At 34.8% G+C, this 22,463-nt stretch overlaps 1 protein-coding gene across 10 annotated transcripts in view; it reads left to right on the top strand.

Annotated features, from left to right (window-relative positions):
* The window catches only part of LOC107541990 (bromodomain adjacent to zinc finger domain protein 2B), a 294,279-nt gene that overhangs the window by 97,192 nt on the left and 174,624 nt on the right, over positions 1–22,463 (top strand). For all 10 annotated transcript variants that reach the window (XM_016220936.2, XM_087819826.1, XM_087819830.1 and 7 more), the window contains one exon: positions 20,568–20,714. In XM_016220936.2, the coding sequence (XP_016076422.2) occupies positions 20,570–20,714 (145 nt within the window). In that variant the 5' untranslated portion in view covers positions 20,568–20,569. The remainder of the gene's footprint in view (positions 1–20,567; positions 20,715–22,463) is intronic.

The following is a 22,463-nucleotide window of genomic DNA, read 5'->3' on the forward strand; positions in this document are numbered from 1 at the left end:
AGTTTGAAATAGCCAGCAATTTTAAGAAATTGACAGAGGATATTTCATGAAACCATTTTGTTCTCTTTGTTCAAGCCTCTGAGGCAAGTTGCCTTAATATTGATTTGAACCTAGTGAGTCTTTCCACACCTGAGTAGGAACTGAGAACGAGATATGGGGTTTCTAAGTCATCAACAAAGGTTAGTCTTGGGAAAAACTTTGGGGAAATAGGTTTTCACTTGGTTAAAAGCAAAAAAAAAATTTTAAAAATGCAACAATAATCACTTGAACACAGGATTATGATAGACTTAAATACTTTGAATAATCTACTGAAAAATTAAAATATTTGAAGTGTTTTTATGTGGTATTGCTGAGCTGATAAGAAAGTAAAAATTTAAAGAGATAAAAAACTAAGTGAAATAGAAAATTTAAAGAGGGAGATCAGACAATGTTAAAATGTTTAGTACTCAAAGTGATCTGCAGATTCAGTGCAATCCCTATCAATGTCAAATGGCATTTTTTTACAGAGAGAAAGAACAATTATAAAATTTATATGGAACCGCAAAAGATCACAAATAGTCGAATCAGTTTTTAGAAAGAAGAACAAGGCCCAAGGCATCAAACTTTCTGATTTCAAAATTTTCAAGCTACAGTAATCAAAACCGTATAGTGCTGGCATAAAGACAGACTTACAGACCAATGAAACAGAATGGAGAACCTAGAAATAAATCCGTGTATATGCAGTCAGCTGATCTTCAGAAAGGGTGCCAAGAATACACAATAAGAAAAGACTATGCTGGTCAACAAGCGGTGTTGAGGAAACTGCGTGTCCACATGCAAAACAATGAAGTTGGACCCTTATTTTACACCATACACAAAAACCACTCAAAATGAATTAAAGACTTCTGTGTAAGACCAGAAACTGTAAAACTCCTGGAAGAAAACTTAGGGGAAAAGCGTCACGACCTTGGTCTTGACAGTGATATCATGGATATGACACCGAAAGCATAGGCAACAAAAAACAGATGTACACGAGCAAGGCTACACCTGCACCGCGAAGGAAGCGGTCCGTAGAATGAAAAGGCAGCCTATGGAACGAGAGAGAGTGTTTGCAATGTTTTACACAGGGTTAATTTCCAAAATACGTACATGAGAAACTTCTACAATTCAATAGTAAAAAAACTAGTAACCTGATTTAAAAAGTGGGATAAGGATTTTAACAGACGTTATTCCAAAGAAGACATACAAACAGCTAATAAGTATCTGAAAAAATGCTCAATGTTGCTAATCATCAGAGAAATGCAAGTCAATGCACAACGAGATATCACCTCACACCTTCCGGGATGGCTCTCATCAAAAAACAAAAGACAACAAGTGTTGGCTAGGGTGTGGAGAAATTGGAAACCTTGCACACTGTGGAAATGTAAAATGGTGCAGCCACTGTAGAAAATAGCATAGAGGTTACTCAAGAATTACCATATGATCCAGAAATTGCACTTCTGGGTAATTATTCAGGAGAATTCAGATCAGGGTCTTGAAGACATATTACCTCTCCCATGTTCATTGCAGCACTATTCACAGTAGCCAGGATGTGAAAACAACCTAAATGTCCATCAACAGATGTGTGAGAAAGAAATGTGGTTATATGAATGCAATGGAATACTATTCAGCATTAAAAAAAGAAGGAAATTCTGCAATATGGGTGACAACGTGGGTGAACCTTGAACACATTATGCTAAGTGAAATAGGCCAGTCACAAAAAAGACAAATATTGAATAATTCCACTTATATAAGTTATCTACAATAGTCAAACTTTCCCCAAATTAAATTATTCCCTGATACATAACCAGACACATATAGAACCAAAGAGTGGAATGATGATTGTCAGGGAAGGGGGAGAGGGATAAATGAGTTACAATCAGTGGGCATAAAGCTTCCGTTAGGCAAGATGAATAAGCTCGAGAGAGCTGCTGTGCAACATTGTACCTGTGGGTGACAATAGCGTGTGATATGCTTAAAAATGGAAGAAGGTACATTTCACATTGTGTTCTTATGACAATAAAATTAATTTTTTTAGAAAAATAAAATTTAAAGAGGGTAAAACAATACCAAAGTCAATGTTCATTTCAAGATACCTGCTGAACCTTGGTGATTGTATTATTTCTTTATTAGGCTGTTTAATAGTAGAAATCAAATATATCTTGCTGTTATTTGTATTTCAAAATATCTCTACTTATAGTTAGAAACAATATGATCCCTTTCAAACCTCAATTTTTCAAACTTTTAAGTTTCTTCTTTTTAAAAGTATTTGTACCTTTCATGTAACTAAGTCTTATCTCCTCTGTCCCTTCTCAGTTTTCATCTTTTAAGTATTCTTTTATCATTTAATTTAGAAGATTAGTTGTCACGTGGTGGGAAGCTTCAAATGAATCCTGGATCTAATTTGATTCCTAGTATCTTAGTGCACTGATTAAAAACCACATCTAATTTCCCCAAATTAAATTAATCCCTGATACATAACCAGACACATGTTCAAATAGACTTAATGCTTTTGAATGTTCTGGAGCTAGTATACAGGGGCAGGCAAAAGTAGGTTTACAGCTGTGAGTCCATGAAAGTTTTTTCTTTTATTATTATTTATTATTGTATTATTTATTTGTATTATTTGTCATCTTATTATTATTAGTGTTATTATTTTGTATCCTTACTTGTTATTTATCTTGTTAGGTAATGATGGCTGGTAATTTAACCTACTTTCCCCCACCCCTATATGTGAAATTCAAATGAAAACTTTTTAGAGATACTACTGTTGTTTTTCTGGGAAGAATATATTTCCAAGTTTTAGTTTTCACCCAGTACTTAGAATTAATTAGTGTTCTTTTTAGATATAATTTTGTCATTTGCCTGGTTAATTTCTTTATTGCCATTTCTTGATAGGATCTATTCTAGAGTATGGTTCTTCCACAGTTTACATATAACAACAACAAAAAACCCACAACAAAAGAGAAAAAAAACTGTCTATATAGATTTATAGGTTAATGTTCTAATTTGTGAAATCCTCCCCTTTACTGGTTGATGTAATGTTTCCATTTGCTTTGAAAGCTTTTCCAAGTCCACTAAGAAGATAGGGTTAGTGTTAGGTCTCTGTGTGTGTCTGACATTCTCCACATCTCCCGCATCTGTCGTCATTCTAGAATGATGCAGACCAACATTGTTGCCAGTAACCCTGTTAGACTGAATGGAATGGTGTTCAAGGTATGTTGGTGGCTACTATGCAAACACTGGCCTTTATTAGTCTTAACACCAAATGTGGATGGATTGACAGCCAGGGGTGTCTTTGTTTCCCTGTTGCTCTTCCCAGGTCATCTGTTTATCTTTCTTCTTTCTTCCAAGATTGTCCAGAGTTCCTTTGCCTCCTTTCTCTCTTGTAGTAATTTAATGCCTGGATTTTATTTTTGAGTCAGCTAGTCATCTGTTGCCTAATAAACTTTTTCTAGAGTTCTTAAAATATTTCTCCAGATTTTGTACTTCTTTAATATATGAGGCTACATTTTAGAAGGAAACCTCAGGTGTTTGTGTTTATTTTTTTGTCCACATCGCCTCTGCTGCCACCAGCTTTTCTTTGATGACCATCTAGCATCTTTCAGAAGGCCCTGTTTTCTTATCACTGCAAACTGTATTTGGGGGCCCCACGAATCTATAATTTCATTACCTAGTTTAGATATCTCATTAGGGGTACCACTATTTTTCTGTTGGCTTATCCTGCAAAGTATTATACCTGATGTTGAACAGGAGGCATGTATGTGAGTGATGGATTATTTATCAGTCCTATTTAATAATGCCAACTTTCGGACTCTTACCTCTTTGGATATTTTATCTTAGATTATTTCACTTATCTTTTCCCTTTTTCTTACTCACACCCTAGGACACAATGTACTGGGGGTGGAAATGGACTTAGTACTTTCAGTTATTCATCTCTAAACCCCAAAAGAAATTTTTAGGATGTCACAAATTGTGAAGAGGAGAGCACACAGGTGGTAATGATGATTTCCTTGCTGGCCCTGTATTTTAATAGATATACAGTTTCTGAAAGACAGGCCCTCTCTCTAAGCTGTAGCTTGAGTATTTACAGTATCCTTCCTCAAAGTTTGGGGTGTTTTCTGAACCAGGCCTACCTGGTTCTTTGTGGAATGACTGCCCAAATACCAGTAGATATTTTTCCACCCACTACGCAGCTAATGGAAGTCTACATCATTTCTCTCTGGAAGCTTTTCTAAAATCCTTATTGCCTAGGAAGGATAGGTTTGTTCTAATCTGTTTATTTCAGTAATCATTCCTTAAACATGATATTGAAACTGAACTTTTTAGATATTCAGTTATCCTGGTGTAATATGGCAACTCAACTCTTATGAACAGCTGGGATAGTAGTTTTCATTGCTAGGTCCAGTTTTCCTCCCGTCATCCTGTATCCCTATGTGTGTGGGTGAGATGGAGCTTCAAGAAGTGATAGACCATGGTAAGGGTTTCATGGGTGGCTGGAGAGCCTTACCTATTCATATGTAATCTCATGTCCTCATAGAAACTTTTTTGGAGGAGTGGCAGCCCTGTTTCCCCTACTTCTTTTCAGTATGCCTAATGCATATGTAAACCTTGGTTTGTGTCGACTTATCACCCAGCCCTTATAAGAGTTCTTTGGGAAAAGGAATAAAACTGTTGGAAAGGAGAGATCCTTGGTTCAGATTTGTATGTCCTCGTTAATAGTAACTGTTTGAAAACCTAGTAGGTGAAGGTACTATGCTGGAATTCTCTTCTACTGTGAAATAAGTCATACACTCCTTCTTTGTTCCACTAAATTCTTTTTTTTTTTTTAAACAGCAAAAAATACTTTATTTTTTTAAATAATATTTTATTTTTTAAAAATGTATTGGGGTGACAGTGGTTAATATGAACATATAGGTTTCAGGTGTGGGTTTCTATGTTACAAGATCTGTATATTGCTCTGTGTGCCCACCACCCAAAGTCATATCTTCTCCCTTCACCATATATTAAGACCCTCTTCACCCCCCACCCCTTCCCCTCTGGCAACCACCACACGGCTGTTTGTGTCCATGAGTTTAGTTTTATATCCCACATATGAGTGAAATCATATGGTTCCTAGCTTTTTCTGTCTGACTTATTTTACATACCATAATATTCTCAAGGCCCACCCATGTTGTTGCAAATGGCAGTGTTTCATTCTGTCTCATGGCTGAGCAGTGCTCCATTGTACATGCACCACATCTTCTGTACCCCATCCTCTATTGCAGGACACGTGTTTCCATATCTTGGCCACCATGAATAATGCTACATTGAACATAGGGGTGCTTATATCTTTGTGAATATATGTTTTCAAGTTTTTCGGGTATATACCCCAAAAAGGGATTGCTAGGTCGTATGGTAGCTCTATTCTTAATTTTTTGAGGAATTGCCAGACTGCTTTCCATAGTGGTTGAATCGGTCTATATTCCCACCAGCAGTGAATGAGGGTTCCCTTTTCTCCACAACCTCTCCAACACTTGTTGTTGCTTGTCTTCTTGATACTAGCCACTCTAGCAGGTGTGAGGTGGTATCTCATTGTAGTTTTGATTTGCATTTCTCTAACTGCTAGTGAGGTTGAACATCTTTTCATATCTCTATTGGCTGTTCGTATGTCTTCTTGGGAGAGGTCACTAAATTCTAAATTAAGATTTTTATTGGCCATATTTTCTCTAAGTGGATGAGTCTCTCCATTTGTAGTGGGCTTATTTTATCTGAGGATATTGTGTAAGTCATATTCGTAATGTTACTCCTGTCTATCAAGACATGAAATAAATTGATTCTGTTTGTAAGTCAGGTTGTATTTACTAAGGCAGATTTTGAAATATAATTGCTCTCTGCACCTTTGTTTAAAATATAACCCATATATATGGATCGAACAGCATAACCAAATAAATCCATGTGAAATGTTGTTAGAGGAATGTTCTGGACCTCTGCTTTTTATGTTTGTATATAATATTTCATGTTTATGTAAGAATTATCTTGCTGTATAAGTTAAATGGCATCTCATTTAGATATATGTCTTGAGAGAGATGTTCAATATGAAATTCATAAACCAAGTGTGACTCAACTGATCCCAGGGTATTGCTATGTTTTAAGTACAATAAAATTAGCTAACACAAATGAACTAGTAGACTAGTAGTCTTTACCTGTAATGAATTTGAGAAGCTTGGTATAAATATGGAAAAGAGTTTATGGCACAAATAGATAACTTAAATGGCAAGTTAAATCTTTAGGTTTCAACAGTTTGTTAAAATGAGAAGAGGGCTTAGCGTCAACAGAAGAATCTGTATTGTGTGCTTTATAAGTCAGGCTTACTACTGCATGATAGGATAAATGTACTAATCAAGTGTGATGCTTTTGCTTTAATTATCAAGTTTATAGTATATTTAGAAAAAGTTGAAGCAAAGTAGAGACATTGGTTTATTTTATTTGGTTTACTTGACTAATTTGTAGAAACTTTTTCAAGAGGTTTTCTGATTTACTTTCTCAGGTCAATGATTTTTTGGAATTAAAGAATTCCTCAAATTGTTAATCCTCTTGGATGGCCATTCATTCATTCATTCATTCAATAAGTATTCATTGAGCACATTCTTTGTGCCAGGACTGTTTTAGGTTTCTGAAGATACTGTAGTGAACAAAATAGATATATTAATCAACAGTTTTGTGGGAAAGTTAGACAATAAATAAGAAAAATAAATATATAGTAATTTAGATGATCTAAGGGAGAAATGGTGTTGGTGATGTGGTGATGATTTTTAAATAATGCAGGCAGGAAGGGCCTCATGGAGAAGGCAACGTGATATGAGAGTGGAGCATTCTGAACTAAACTTGTGATTGACACGTGCATGTGCCTCTTACAGATTCTTAATACTTGTCTTTGAATTTGGAGTGATAGATTAAAGGAAATGTGTAGATCTCATTGGCCAACATTTTTCCACTTCAGAAATTGAAAATTGATAAGCAGTTCAAGTTCCATATAAATTTTTATGATTATCATGCATTTTCATTCAAAGCCTTTTATTAAGATCTTGTAGTCTAGGTTATAAACCTCTAAAGATGACAAGCAATAGTCCCTGCTTCTTAAGGATCTCACAGTGTGATAGAAAGCCAGGTATGAAAATAGAAACTTGCTACGTAGCATACTATTTTATGTGCTTTAATTAAGGATATACAAGAACAACAAGAAAGGAGTACCTAAGACCTTGTCAGTGAGTCAGAATGGTTCCCCAGAGTAGGTAATGCATGAGGTGAGACCTCGAACATGCCTAGGAATTTGGCAGGGTATAAGAGAAGGCCATTGAGGGAGATTGAACATCACGTACTAAATACTTGGCATGAATGCAGGGGAGACCATAGTATGCTGAGGAATGGCTAGCAGTTTGGGAAGAGAGTGAGACCAATGAGGAAGTCAGAGGCCTCAGTTAGAAGAGGTTTCTATGCCAAATGAGGACCTGGGGTTTTGCTATACCTGTGATGTAGAGATTCTGAGAGATTTAAGTAGGGGAGTGGCAGGGACAGACTTTTATATTAAAAGGATTACCATTTTAGAAAAGTAGGATTACTGTGGCTGTGTGAGGAGGACTGGAGAAAAAGAGAAGCAGAGAGATCCCTTAGAAGGCTGTTGCTGTATTTCCAGTAAGAACTAATGTAGGATTATGCTAAGATGACGGTACAAATAGAGAAAAGATATTTAGAAAGCAGAACCAGCAGAAGAGAGTGAATAGTTGGTGTGGTTTAGAATCTCAGGCTTATTTATCTGTGTTAAATCCCTCTATTATAATTAGAATGGAGCTGTGGAACAAGTCTGGTAAGTACTTAGGAATTTATAATGTTCGATAAACCTGTTCGTTCCCAAACTGAATTAATACAGCTTTAGCAAGTTTAACGTGTGTGTGTGCGCGTGTGAGTGTGTGCCTGAGAGCGTTTAAGTGACAGGTGAAAGACCACACTAGGGACACTCTACATTTAGTCTTGGATGTGGAGGCTAGAATTGAGGATACTGACTTCAGAATTTCAATTGAGAATGGATTAAATCAAATAACATTTTATCAACACAAGATCCAAATATTCTTTTTTTGTTGTTTACATATGACAGCTTTATAAACATATAGAATTCACATACCATACAATTCGCCCACTTAAAGTATACAATTCAGTGTTTAGTATATTCACAGAATTGTGCAACCATTATCTCTGTCAGTTAAATACAGCGGTGCCTCGGTTTCCGAATGTCACCCGTTTGGGAGACCCTTCGAGCTCTGAAACGCTGGAAAACCGAGGGATCCACAGCCCACAGCTGGGCCTCGGGGTCTCGCCCTCAGCAGAAGCCGCGGGGCGTGTTTGACAACCGAAGCATTTCCTTGCGGGTTTGCGGCTTTAGTAAACCGAAATGTTCCTCAACGGAGACGTTCGAAAGCCAAGGCACCACTGTATTTCCCTAATCCCCCTCAAATCCCCAGTACCCATTAACAGTACCCATTTTTCTCCTACCTTTCCACAGCCAAAGGCAACCACTAATCTTTCTGTCTCTATAGATTTGCCTTTTCTGGACATTTACTATAAATGAATTATGCAGTATGTGGTCATTTGTGACAGACTTCTCCATTTAGCATAATGTTTTCAAGGTTCTTCAGTGTTGGAGCATGAATCAATGCTTCATTTCTTTTTATTGACAAATAATATTTCATTGTATGGATATACCACATTTTACTTATCAGCTGAGAGTCATTTGGATTATCTTCACATCTGTGTACAAGTTTTTGAGAGGACATATGTTTTCATTTCTCCTTACTCAGGAAAAGATTTGCTAGGTCATATAGTAATACTATGTCTAGCCTTTGAGGGATCCAAATATTCTTAACTTAGGAATATTTGAAGTGGAATATTTAGATGGGCATTTAAAGTACAGACAGTTTTATAGTTCTAATAGGTATATATGGCTCTATCTTTAGACTACATGTATTTTAGTAATCAGTAAGCTATTTATAGAGAATATTAAAATTTTCTTTATTATCTCAATACTCATTTTTAGAATGATTTTATTATTGAGTTGATACATACTTTGTTTTACTTTATAGAAATACTTTAAAAACTGGCTCACAGTTATGTCACTGTATTTAACTGTTAATTGTTTTCATGTATTTAGCCCAGATCATGTTAAGACACATTTGGGAGTGTGCTTAGGGATTTGTATTATGAGGGTAGGCAGTTAAATTCTCTCTAAGCAGTGTTATGGAGGGCCTTGAATCTGCCAAGTAAAAATTAGGAGTATTATATTAATATTTGAGCCTGTCAGTACAGTAAGACATGTACAGATTATATGCAATTCAGAAAATAATAAGTCAGGAGGAAAGTGGAAGAGGCATATTTGAAAGGATGTGAGTAAATAATTTGACTAATTTTATAGTGAAGAGAATGGTAGAGAGCATTATTGTAACTTTGGGAATTTTTGGAGATTGTGGATGTAATAAAGGAGAAGACTTGGTTTCTAAATTACTAAAAAAGGAAGTTATAGTCTGAACAAAATTAATTTTTTGAGTAATGGAAGTTATAAAATTATGTTAACATCTCAGGAAAAAACAGTTTTACTATTTTGGTTATCTAAAAACTAAACTGAAACTGTCACTGTTAATCTAAAACAAAGCTTTCAATTATCCTACTATCTACAGTTAAACTAATGGTAACACTCTTTGAAAGGCAGGTTGACAGGGGATATTCTAATGTATTTCTTGAACATCTTATTGAGGTTTACCTGTGAAAGCAGTATGCTTCGAAGTGAAAAGGCTATTGACATTTTTAACTTACCTTTGCTCACATTAACTTATGAAAGAAACTGTGTTGACTTTCAATGAGCTGTTTTCCCACTCTTGTATATTTAATTTGAAGAAATTAAAGAGATTTTCTTCTGAATTCTGGCCAACCACGTAAAGACAAAACACCTAGCATGAAGTGTACTATGCACTCTTTTTACAATGGCTTTTTGAAGTAAGTGTAATTAATCCTATTTTACTCATTTAGAAACTAAGACTCAATAGACATACTGGCTATATGCTGAATGATACAGTGAACTCATAAACACAGAGCAGTAAAAAGTCAATGTGATTAGCAGCTTTCTGGGTAGAAGCTAAAGTGCTTTTATGGTTCAAAGATGGGAAGTTGTGGCCTAATATTAGACAGATACAGTTTTATTGATGAAGTGACTCTTGGGCCTATATTTGGTTGTTAAAAGGGAAAAACAGAATATGGCTCAGTGGTGTAAATAGCACAAACAAAGAGGAGAAGAAAAAAGATTAAACATGACATTTGTTAGGAAGTTTACTGCCATTCTCTTTCAGTGCAGGAAACAGTAACCCACTAAAACTCAATTAAAGGGATAGATATTTGAAAGGCTTGCAAGAAGTCTCAGGGAATATAAAAAATTGAAAAGGCACGTCTAAGGAAGAGAACCTGAGATTGGCCACACTCTCATCTTCTCCTGCTCAGAACCTCTCAGCTTCTCTGTACATTTGCTCTTCCAACATTTTTTTCCAGCCCACTTTTTTCAGCTTTGATATTCTTAGGACCACAGCCTTTATGACCTCCCACTTAGCAACAAGTTCCCCTTAGTTTCTATTAGTTAAAATGTCTATGTCAGAATTTGATTAGATCATAGTATCTTTTAGAGGCAGCAGATACATGTGCTAGATTGCTGGCCAGCCATTGTGTCCTGGGTCATGCCTGGCTCAGACAGCTTTGACCGCGGCAGTAGGATCATGTGGCCCACTGTTGAGGGTCAAGGATTGCCTCAGTAGCAGGAAGTCCTGTCTGGAAAATTAGATGGTCTATGAGGAAGCTTGAGTCAGCACAGTGGGCTTGACTATCTCCTGGATGGGGGTGAAGGGTGGAATTTTACTTTCATGAAAACTGTCACCATTTAAAAATTACTTCAAAACAAGGATCGGTTTTCTTTCTGGTACTCTAGTCTCTCAGTGATGCTGTTTCTCTCCAAAATCTCTCCCTCCCCACTCCTCTTATCCCCCTAGCTCTTTTTCCCACTATTTCTTCTATCATCTGGCCCTAACGATGGGGGGAGTTGGGGGGAAAAAGTCTTCAGTTTTCTTAAAATTAAGAGAAAACAACAATAACAAGACCGGTTTGAAACTTAGACATTATATATGGTATGTGAGGAGGTGGATTTAAAAAAATATTTCTCCTGTGTTTTAAAAGTATTTTCTGAATTTAGTAGAGAGAGCACATACATTTCTACTTACTAGAAAAATAAAATTCTGTAGTAATTTAAACTTGGGTTAACTTATGATGAGAATTATACAAAATGAAAAATGTTGAGAACATTTTTAAATGAAAATTATTAGATGAACTTTTATAAGGCAAAGGCTGTGACTTATTTATCTTTATAATCTAACAACTAAGCCATTATATAATTTTGTAGTAGATGATCAATAATAGTTGTTACTAAATTAGTAATAGACCAGCTATTTCAATACAGGAGGCAGAGAGAGAATAAGTGCTTCATATGTAATAAGTATTTTTCTTGATACCATCAGAATTCTCAAATTTCTCATTGTCTAACTTCAGTATTAATTTTTTTAAAAATGGTTCTTCGTTGATTGAATTTTATGTATAGTTTTGGACACTCATCTGTGGTTCTCCTACTTTACTGCAATAGGAGATACTACTATTTGGAGTCTATAGATATTAAAATTTTAAGTGTAGTTCAGTCATAAATGTAGTCATTAGAAAATAACTAAAATTATATAATTTTGAGTATTATAAAACAATTATAACTGTGTACTTAGAATTTGAATCGAAGGTGGCAATTTATTTTCAGCATTTCACTTTTTTACATGAAATGTTTTTATATTTTTCTGAGTATGAGAAAATGTGTAACTTTTAATATAGATATTCCTAATCATTAAAAAAGTAAAGAATAATTGAGATATCCTCCCATTGCTTATATAACTATTTCCTACTTCTCTGCTCATCTACATATATGGCCCCCCAAAGGCCACCCCAATTCCTGGATATATACCAACCTCCAATACCTTATACCACCATGTCACTTAGCTCAACGTCTTGCAAGCAAGCATCTGCTTAGCTCAGCTTTGATCAGGTTTCCATCATTGCTCCAACCTACTAGACTATAAACCCTTGAGGCAGACTACTTAACCTAATTGACTTACTCGTTATATCCCAAACACCTAGCGTGCTTCATGATTTAATAAATGACTTCTGAAAGGCTGAACATGTGATGTTTCCATAAATGGTATAATTGGTGTCATTTGTAGCATGTGGCGAAAGAACTTTGATCTATCCTTATTTAGCTGAGCATGCAGAGGAGAAGACTCTGGCATTAGGTGGCATAACAAGTGACCAGCTATTATGTCCCAGACTTCTTACGCAGACTGGAAAGTTAATAGCATAACTCTGAGCCCTAGAGGATTCCTGAGAATTTTGTACAGCCACTCTCACTTTAATGAACTATAGGCAAATAGCATGGATTTTACTACGGTACCGGTATACACACATTAGAAATCTTTCTTTTTCAAATAATTTATTTAACTGTTAGTGATACTTGCACATGGCAAATCATTCAAGTGGTGGAAGATATATAGTGAAAAAGAATTTCCCTCTCCTAGATTTCAATTCTCCACTTTATGTAGAAGTAAACACAGTTATCAGTTTCGTATATACTTTTCCAGAAATATTCTGAGCATACAGACATAAGATTATGTCTCCTTTTTTTCTTTATTACACATAAGATCTTGCTATTTTACTCTCTCACTTTACTTTTTTAACAGACTACCTAGTACACACCTACCTCATTCTTTTAAGAAAGGTACCACAATTTAACAGTTTCTTACTGATGTAATATTTTGTTTTTAAAAGTCTTTTGCAATTAATGTTTCATAAGTATCCTTTCCATATATCTTTACCCATAGGTATAAATATATTTCTTGGGTAAATTGAAGACTTTTGAACAGGAGAGTGATACTATTAGGAAGACAAACCTAGCGTTACAGTGACCAGGACAAAAATATTTTCTGCGTGGTATTCACAAGCGCTTACCCTCATTTTGCTCCTTAAGAAGTGCCTTGCTTTCCCTGTTAGGGAAGCTCTGCCTTTTCCCTGTTGAAAGGGAGATTTTACCCTAGTTCAGCAGATGCAGTTCTTGGCATCCTCTCTTGAATGGGGGATCTTACAGAGTAAGTGTCACCCTGCTTTCTGTTATTCATTGGCCTTAGTTACGATCCAGAAGTGTCTCAGAAATTTCGTTGTGTGGTCTTTCTGCTGGTTCTTTGGGACCCCTTGCGTTTGTAGGTGGAGGGATCAATTAACCAGACGTTGTCTCTCTATTTATCCTTCTGATCGTTGTATCCTTATTAGAAAAATCTAATTCTAGTCAATATTTAAATCTGTAGGTTCTACCTATGCTTTAGTTGATTCATACATGTTAAATCCTGCTCAAATCTTCCTTTAATATTCTTTTATAGCTTTTCTTACATCTTTAGGATAACCTTTTCCTCACAGATAGCTCATTGCAGGAGAATACTTAATGCTTTGGATGGAAAAGAATTCTCCCTGAATAGATATTTACTGAGCAGTATGAAATCAGTGCTTTACTCTTGGATAATTTTCTCATCATAAAGTCTCTTGAGGTATAAATGCGACGACAGTAAATCTTTAAAAGATTTAACAGAAATCTGTAATTCAGTATGATACACATTTAGAGGTAGAACTAAGGCAGTGGAAAGGAGGAAAAGGAAAAGATAGAATCAAATTGTTAAATATTTTAATGTAATGTGAAGTGTTTTGTTAATCACCAGCTTGATAAAACTAAGTTACTTGAAGGCCAGTTTAATTCAACTCTATCATTTTTCAGAGAAGGAAACTAGTATTTAGAGGTGTCTAAGCCTTGCTCCAGATCACAGGCTGCAACAGAGCACCTGATTTTTGGGGGGGCGACATAATTTTTTGATTGCTTACAGAGGTGGTTAAAATTGATCAAGCAGCGCCCTGGCCAGCTTGCTGAGTGGTTAGAGCGTCAGCCCGTAGACTGAAGGGTCCTCCGAGGCTTGATTCCCGCCAAGGGCCCGCGCCTCAGCCTGGGGCTCGATCCTGGCCCCCGGGTGCCTGTGGGAGGCAGCTGGGCAGTGTGTCGCTCTCACATCAGTGTTTCTCTCTCTCTCCCTCCCTCCCTCCCTCCCTCTCTCTCTCCCTCCCTCCCTCCCTCTCTCTCTCTCTCTCTCTTTCTCTCTCTCTCAAAAGCAACGGGAAAATATCCTCACGTGAGGATAAAAGAAATTACCAAGCAACAAAGGAAATCGATCAATTTTACATGTTCAGATTTTAAACCACAATGTACTATATTACTGACTTGAAATAACTATTTCTGAAAATGTATGCAAATATAAATTATATAAAAAGAATCATTTCCCTTCAATCATACTAACTTGGAGAAGAATTTTGTTGTTTAATAAGCTATTTGTGCCTCATCATCTCCTATTTCTCAAAATCTGTTAACAGAATAACTTTGGTTGTTGCTTGGTTTTTTGGTTTTGTTTTGCTTCTTAATACCTCGAAGTATTATTTGTCCAAGTGTTCAGTTGCCTGGAAATTATCTAAAGAAATAGTTGCATAAAGGCCTTTGTCAGGACTTTTAAGAAGTAATGGACTTGTAAATCTCTGTTGTTAGTGGTCGTGTTAAACCAAAAGAAGCGGTGTTGTGACTGATATTCTTCCTAATCATTGTTTTTCACTTGAGGTTTCATTGTAAGGAAAAGTAAGGGTCCACCAGCTCTTCTTGTGTGCTTTGAACTCTCACGGGGAACTGTTGGTGTTATTAACAAAGATAAAGACACTCTTTAAGAAAACTTCCAGGAGAAATATCTTAGCCTGTTTTTATGCTTACTTTCTGAATTTTCCCTCTATTCTATAGCTATATTTTCAATAGTGAAGGAATCATGCAACTGAAACATGGGCCAGCTGACCACGTTTCTATTTCTTAGCCAACACGCCTTGCCCTTCTTTATCTGCACCTGTTCAGGCTTACATTTAGCAGATGTCAGTCTTCATAAACTCTGATTACACAAAAAAGAACATTTGATATGCATGAATTCGAGCAGTATTATTATTAACAACTGATCATTGAATCTTTTTGGAGTATAGAAAATTATCTGGCAGGGAAGCAGTTGTTTGTGGTAATTGTGATTTTTGTCTGTTATAGGTAGATATCATCTTAGTAAAATGCAGTAAATTGATGTTACACAGCGTGAGTGAGCATTACAATAGGTATTAACTGTATATCATACATTATCAGATTTAAACAATTAGGACAAAGTATAAAAATAATAGATTGTAGAGGAATGCTGACATAAAAGATAGGTTGAATACAATTTTCTCGTTATATTGCAGTGATACTAAATCAGCTTGAATCATTTTATTATAATAATTATATAGAGTTACTACTTATCAAAGTTTTGGTTAACTGAATTCCAAGTAATGCAGTTTTTGATACTTTAAATCAGAATTTTGTCAACCTTAGCACTACTAACATTCTGGGCCAGGTGTTTTGGGGCGGGGGTCCTGTGCATTTTTAGCTTAGCAGCATCCCTGGACCCTTATCTGCACAGTGCCAATAGTACCCTGTCCATTGTAGCAATCAAAAATGTCACCAGACATTGCCAAATGTTTCCTAGTGGAAAGTCACCCCTGGTTGCCAACTACGGCTTTAGAACATGGGAAAGATCTATGATGAATTAAATCACTTATAATCCCCCTTCATCATCTTCTGAATGTTTTTTTCTTGTTCACATTAGCCGATTTATTTTCTAGTGTAGTGCTGTATGTTAATTTTTAGTTGTAGTAATCTTTATCCTATCCAGTTGACTTTGCAAATAAATTATTCTGAAGTTATACATTAGAAAATATACTCTCATAAATAGCCTAAACTAAAAGATGTACCTACTAGTTGATATTCTTCCATAGATGAGTGTGTGGTCAGAGGGGAGTCATATTATTATATTTTGTTCCTTTTGATCTTGTGGTATATGGGCTGTTTTTGGCCAGAAAGACTCAGTTAGTTAGTGGTGATTTGCAACCTAGAAGAAAGTGATATTTCATCTAGGTATTTCATTAACACATAGCCTCAGAATGAGAGGCTATCACAAGAGTGCAAGTATCAGATCCGGATGCTCTGGCCATAACAGAAATCTGGGAATTAATGGTTTTTGGATACCTGAACTGTTTTTATTTTAATGAACACAGTTTGATTAAATAATCTGAATAAGTGGGTTTTACTAATTTTTATGTAGTATGCTTCAATAATGAATAACTCATTTGATCATAGAGTAATTGTTTTTTCAACTGAAAATGAATGTATTGGTTTTATTTATATTTGTGTTCCAGCTTATTTTGAAAGTTTCGCAGTAAAACATGCTACCATTGGTACTTATACAGTTGTAAGGCATTTATTTTTAACACAAAATTTATCTGGGTAAAAAATATGATAACATGCCAAACATATACATAATCTATAAATAGATCCAACTTTGAAATATTTACTTGAAGTGAATAATCTAAAAATACCTTAAGGTTTCTTTTACTGCCACACATGCTCATGGCTCATTATACACACAGACCAGACGTTCACTTATTAAAACCAATAGCTGACAGTTAACTGAGTGCTAGGTACTCAGCACTTTACCTGCATTATCTCCTTTAACCCTTTCAACTACATCTTCATAGTACTCATGAAGAAATGGAAAGTTCTCTGAAGTTATATAATTTATACAAGATCATAGCTAATAAGCTCCAGACATGGCTTTGGAACCCAAATAACACATATTTTCAAACGCAATCTGTATCTTCATTGCTTTCACGTTTAGGTTTACACTCTTCCACCCCAATACATATGTATTTTTTGAGTGTTTACTGTGTGTGAGACTTTGTGTTTTTGGATTTTTTTACTTTTTATTTTGAAATAATTTAAATTTAATAAAACAGTTACAAAACAAATACAGAGCATACACACATATTTTTACCCAGCTTCCCCTAATTTTAATAATTTATATAATTGTGGTACATTTATCAAAGTTATAAAAATCAGAAAATTAACATTGGTACAGTACTATTACCCAAACTGTAGATAGACCTTCCGTGAATTCCCTTAGTTTTTCCATTAATATCCTTTTTCTGTTCCCAAATCCAAGCTAGGATCCCACATCACATTCAGTTGTTTTATCTCCTTAAACCTTCAACCCGTTGTAGTTCTGCAGTCTTTCTTTTTCTTTCAAGATCTTGACATTCCATGAGTACTAGTCAGTTTTCTCAATTTGGATTTGTTGGGTATTTTCTCCTGCTTTGACTGAAGTTCTGTGTGATTGGAAAGAATGCCACAGACGGGATATGCCCTTCTGAGAGCATCAGTGGACACATGATGTTAACTTGTTGTATTACAGGTTATATAGTTTCTGCACTGTGAAGTTCTCTTTTGCCCTTTTTAATTAGTAAATATTTTAGATATGATACTTTGATTCTATGCAAATATCTTGTTTCTCCTCATACTTTTAGCTACTGCTTTTAGCATCCCTCGGTGCATATGTATTTTAAAACTTCTTACAATATGGTAAACCAGTGGTTGTTCTGTGGCTCTTTCGCAATTAGATTGACTAGGGTTCCTTCCAGTGCTATGCTTGTGCTTTATTTAGCAGGGCACAATAGTAAATGAAATGTGAATTCAATAATATTTAGCTCAAAAAGAAAAATTTGAAAGGCAAATCCTTGTTAATTTAAGCATAAACAATCTTCATTCCAGAGTAACAAAGGCTAGAGTAGATTTGTTGGTGGTTTTTTTTTAATGGAAAGGATATGTATAAGGTGAACATGGAGTAACTGACCAAATTTGGGGTTACTAGCAGTAAGAAATGGCTATTAAAACATGAAAAAAAATTTAAAACTTAGAGCCAGTTTTAAAAAGAGAACTTCACATACAAGGAGACTACTCAGCCACCTAAGAGATTATACTGACCAAAATATATATAAGATCAAAATAGTTGGAATAAAATAATATATGAATAACATATATAGTAGAACTTCTAAGGAAAATGGTTGCATATGAATTTTTTTTAAAAAAGCTAAGACCCTTCCCACTTAAATGAACAAAATGAACCAAGAATAAAAGAGAAAATTACACTTTTACTGAAACTAAAAGAGGCCCCCATTCCTTATACTACTAGTTCTAGTTCCACTTTTTCTTATTGTCAGGTTTAAATTTTATTTTATTTTTAGACACTGTTATAATAAAGACCTTACTGGTACTTTATTTCTACAGAATAGATCCTCAAAAGATTGCAAGATCCAAATGTATGTATATTTTTAATAAATATTTCTAGGAAAAGTAATCTTCAATGAGCAATACGTAGAGACTGTTCATTTTGCCTTCTGGATTTTCCTTACTTTTGTCTTGAATCAAGTTATATCAACAGAAAGAAATATACCTAGAGTTTATAACTTGCCTATAAAAAAGTAGTGACTATTATTTTTTAGCTCTTATATGCCAAGTACTCAGCTAAAATGCTTATCTATATTACATTACCAAGTTACTTTTGCTGTGCAATGCAAAGGCAATTTTAAAAAACCACAGTTTATTATTTTTAAATAATATATTTAAATAACAAATTTTTGAATTTTTGGACAATGAGGTTACCAGCTATAAATTTTTAAAAAGTCTTTTTATGTAAAATCTATCTCGATAAAGAATCCACATTGTTTTAATGTTTGGTGAAATGGGACGTTGGTGAAAATAGTTCTTAAAGACTTCACCTACAAAGCTCATTAGTTACTGTTTGATGACCCAAAACCTGCCCTTTAGCATTAGTTCCATATAACCATCAGTACTGACTGTGCCTTTCCATGATGAATGCTGATAAGCAGTAAGAAAAGTTCTGTAAGATTAAGCCCACACTCATTGCAGCAGTGCCATCACCTATGGAGAGGATTGATAGCAGTGCCAGAGTATGAAGTTTTAAAATTGTATATGACTGGGAAACTCATTGAAATGGTCTTACTAATGATGCTATTCTTCAGCCTGAGATTATCGTTACCATATGTATTTATCTTATGAGAAAAATCATGTAAATATCATATGGATTCAATCAATATTTAAACATCAACCCTGCATTATTTTAATTGGTCAATATTTAAAAATGAAATCAAATTATTTTTCTTAGAAAATATATAGTAATTATGTGAATTGGCTACAGAATTCCCTACAGAAATCTTTTTATGGTTAGATTATTTAAATGATGAAAGTTTACTTGTGGTTGATTATAAGTTTATAGGTGAACAGTATCTTTTTTTGTTTCTTCCCATAAATTGTGTACTCCTTAAACTTAAAGCAACTGTGAACTTCACGATTGCCTTGCTTAACTGCGGGATCAGTGTATGCAGAGAGTATTAAAATGATCGTAACCTAATCCAGATTAAAAAACATTTTATTGAAGTATAATTGACAATGTAACATTATATGAGGTGCACAATATGATGATTCAATATTTGTATATATTGAGAAATAATCATCACGTCAAGCCCAGTTAACATCTATTACCACACATACCTATAATTTATTTCCTTGTAATGAGAACTTTTAAGATCTACTTTCTTAGCAACTTTCAAATATATAGTACAGTAATATTAACAATAGTCACAGTGCTATACATTACATCCCCATCACTTAATCTAAATTATAACTGGAAATTTGTACCTTTGACCCTCTTCACCCATTTCTATTCTGGATTTTTTTTATATCACCATAAACTATTACAATAAAACCAATGTAAAAGTGTACCCAAAATAGCTAAGCAAATTAATAAAGATGCTTAGAAGTGGGTCAGTCATTATAAACCAGTGATATGAAGGCCATTTTGAGACCATAGTTCACACCTGACTCTAGTAAAAACTATAATGTAATTTGTCTTTTGGGGGGAGGGGCTCACTGTATTGGGGGTTACCAGGTCAGGTTCTTGGATTCTTAAGACCAACAAGCATATTTCTATCTGGATTTAAAACCGCAGGGTTACAGTCCATTCAGATGCGGTGGTATTTTCTTGTTTTATTGAGCCAATATGGGTATTACACTGTGAGTGAATAAGTAACGAGGTGATATAGGAAGGATAAGAAGCTGATTATGTTACTTTTCCTAAGGTGGTAGCAACACCTCTTTGTGTAGAATTGCTATATTCACAGCACTATTAATTTTTTTATATAAAGAAACTCTGCAAGTCTATTAGAAGAGGATTTGGTATTCTTAACATTAAAATTATTTCATAAATTGGTATTTTTAAATTATATTTGTTTTATTTGTTCCACATTTTATCTTTCTGAAGAACATGTGTTCTAAACTTACTTCATATCTTTAAAAACTATGCCTAAGTGTTTGACTTATTTTAAGTATGTTTAACTGTTTTGAATAATTCCAGTAGTATTGAGAATTAACACTTTTCTTCCTCTCAAAGATATGGAGTCTGGAGAACGGTTACCATCCTCAACAGCCTCCTCTACTGTACCAACTTCATCTTCTATACCTTCTGTGGCTTCATCGGTTTCAAAAGGCGGCCTTTCCACTGGAGCTGCTTCGCTTAGCTCTGCAGTCAACCCATGTGGTGAGTATCCTTATTAACTTAATTTTAGAATGCCATTCGTGTACTGATTTGGTTCCCAGTGTTTTATTCAACTCTGAATACATTGTTCTCAATGCCTCCATTGACCTGTTGAACAATGGTGAGGTTAAACACCTAGTCTTGCTTTTTCTGAATTCTATCAGGCTCTCCGGTCGCACTGGTTATTCCATGTGTTACATGCTTATGGGAAGCTCTCTTTGTGAGTTTCATATTAATGTCACCATTTCAATAAATAAATTAGTACATGCAAAGTCTTTCTAAAACAATAGGCCTATGAGGGGAGTGAAGAAATACAAAGGAGGCCTTGGTGATAAGAGTAGGTACCAGTGCTGTGAACACTTTGCCCTAAATTTGCTTCCAGTATTTGACATGACCTTTACCAAACTCCAACTATCTCAGTTCACAGGCATACACTAAAGGCAGGTCATTCACTTGAAGGAAAGTATTTTAGAAGTTTTAAGTATGGCAAGTTTCTCTTAAACATGAACAAAGTTTATATTGCTTAAAAAAAGACCTTTATTTCAGAAGTGAAAATATCCCTAATTTTCATTAATTATGTAGGAATTGTTTTTAATTAGCATCCAAAATCATTTATTGCCCAAGCACAGGTTTGATAGAATACATCCTTTAAAATATATATATATATTAGAGAGGAAGGGAGAGAAAGAGAGAGAGAAATAGCAGTGTGGAGAAACATCAATTGGTTGCCTCCCATATGCACCCCTACTGGGGATGGAACCCACAACCTGGATATGTGCCCTGACCAGGAATCGAACCAGTGACCTCTCAGTACATGGGACAACACTCAACCAACAGAGCCACCCTGCCATGGCAATACAGCCTTTTTTTAAAAATACCTGAACTTGATTAATTCATTCATTCCTTTATCAATAGGAAGGTTTTTAATCTTAAATATTTTTAATTTTATAGATTATTTCATATCTTTATAAGCAGTAGAACTAAATGGTAATTCACTTTTTCAAGATTAGATTTGTAATTTTGGGTAAGTAAAATGCATAAATATGGAATGTTTGCTAACCCTAGCAATTTGCCAAATATATATTTGTTTAATTATTTTGATCTAATCAATGGAACAAGAACAAGAAGGATGTCATTTTGTCATTGTTTTACCAGAGTAATTTTCTAAAATACTCGTAGGTGATTACAAAATAACGAAAATAAAATAGCATTACATTAAAATAAATAAATGAAATCTCTGTTCTCCTGCACCCTGTACAATCTTGGTTAACATTTAACAACTTCATCCACACTTCCCTTATATATAAAATGATAGCTATATATATAAATGATGAGTGCCTTTGATGATGTGTGTTCAAAAAAAGGTGATGCCACAGTTGGCATTTAACTCAAGTTACTTTGTCTAAATGATTGGACGGTTGTACTTTTGTAATTTTTCTTTTCTGCTTCTTATAACTATTCTTCTGAATTAGTCTTTCATGTTTCTATAGAAATGTCCTTTTTTATGTTGAAGGCTTCAATAGTATGTTTGAATACAGAGCCTTGAGTTTTCTGGACACTTTGCTGTCGCCTATTTCTCACTTAGTTTTTGAATGAGTGACACTTGAGTTGCTTGTGATTCTGATTAGTCAAATTAGGGCACTATTTTTCCGTTAGTGATAGTTGGGAATTGCGGAAGAGAGAGGGTAGCTAAGTTGCTGAGTAACATTAGAACTTTCCTTGTCTAGAAAGGAATAAATTTTTATCATTTAT

Source organism: Miniopterus natalensis, chromosome 8 (assembly GCF_054644295.1).
Source record: "Miniopterus natalensis isolate mMinNat1 chromosome 8, mMinNat1.hap1, whole genome shotgun sequence".
Lineage (NCBI taxonomy): Eukaryota > Metazoa > Chordata > Mammalia > Chiroptera > Miniopteridae > Miniopterus > Miniopterus natalensis.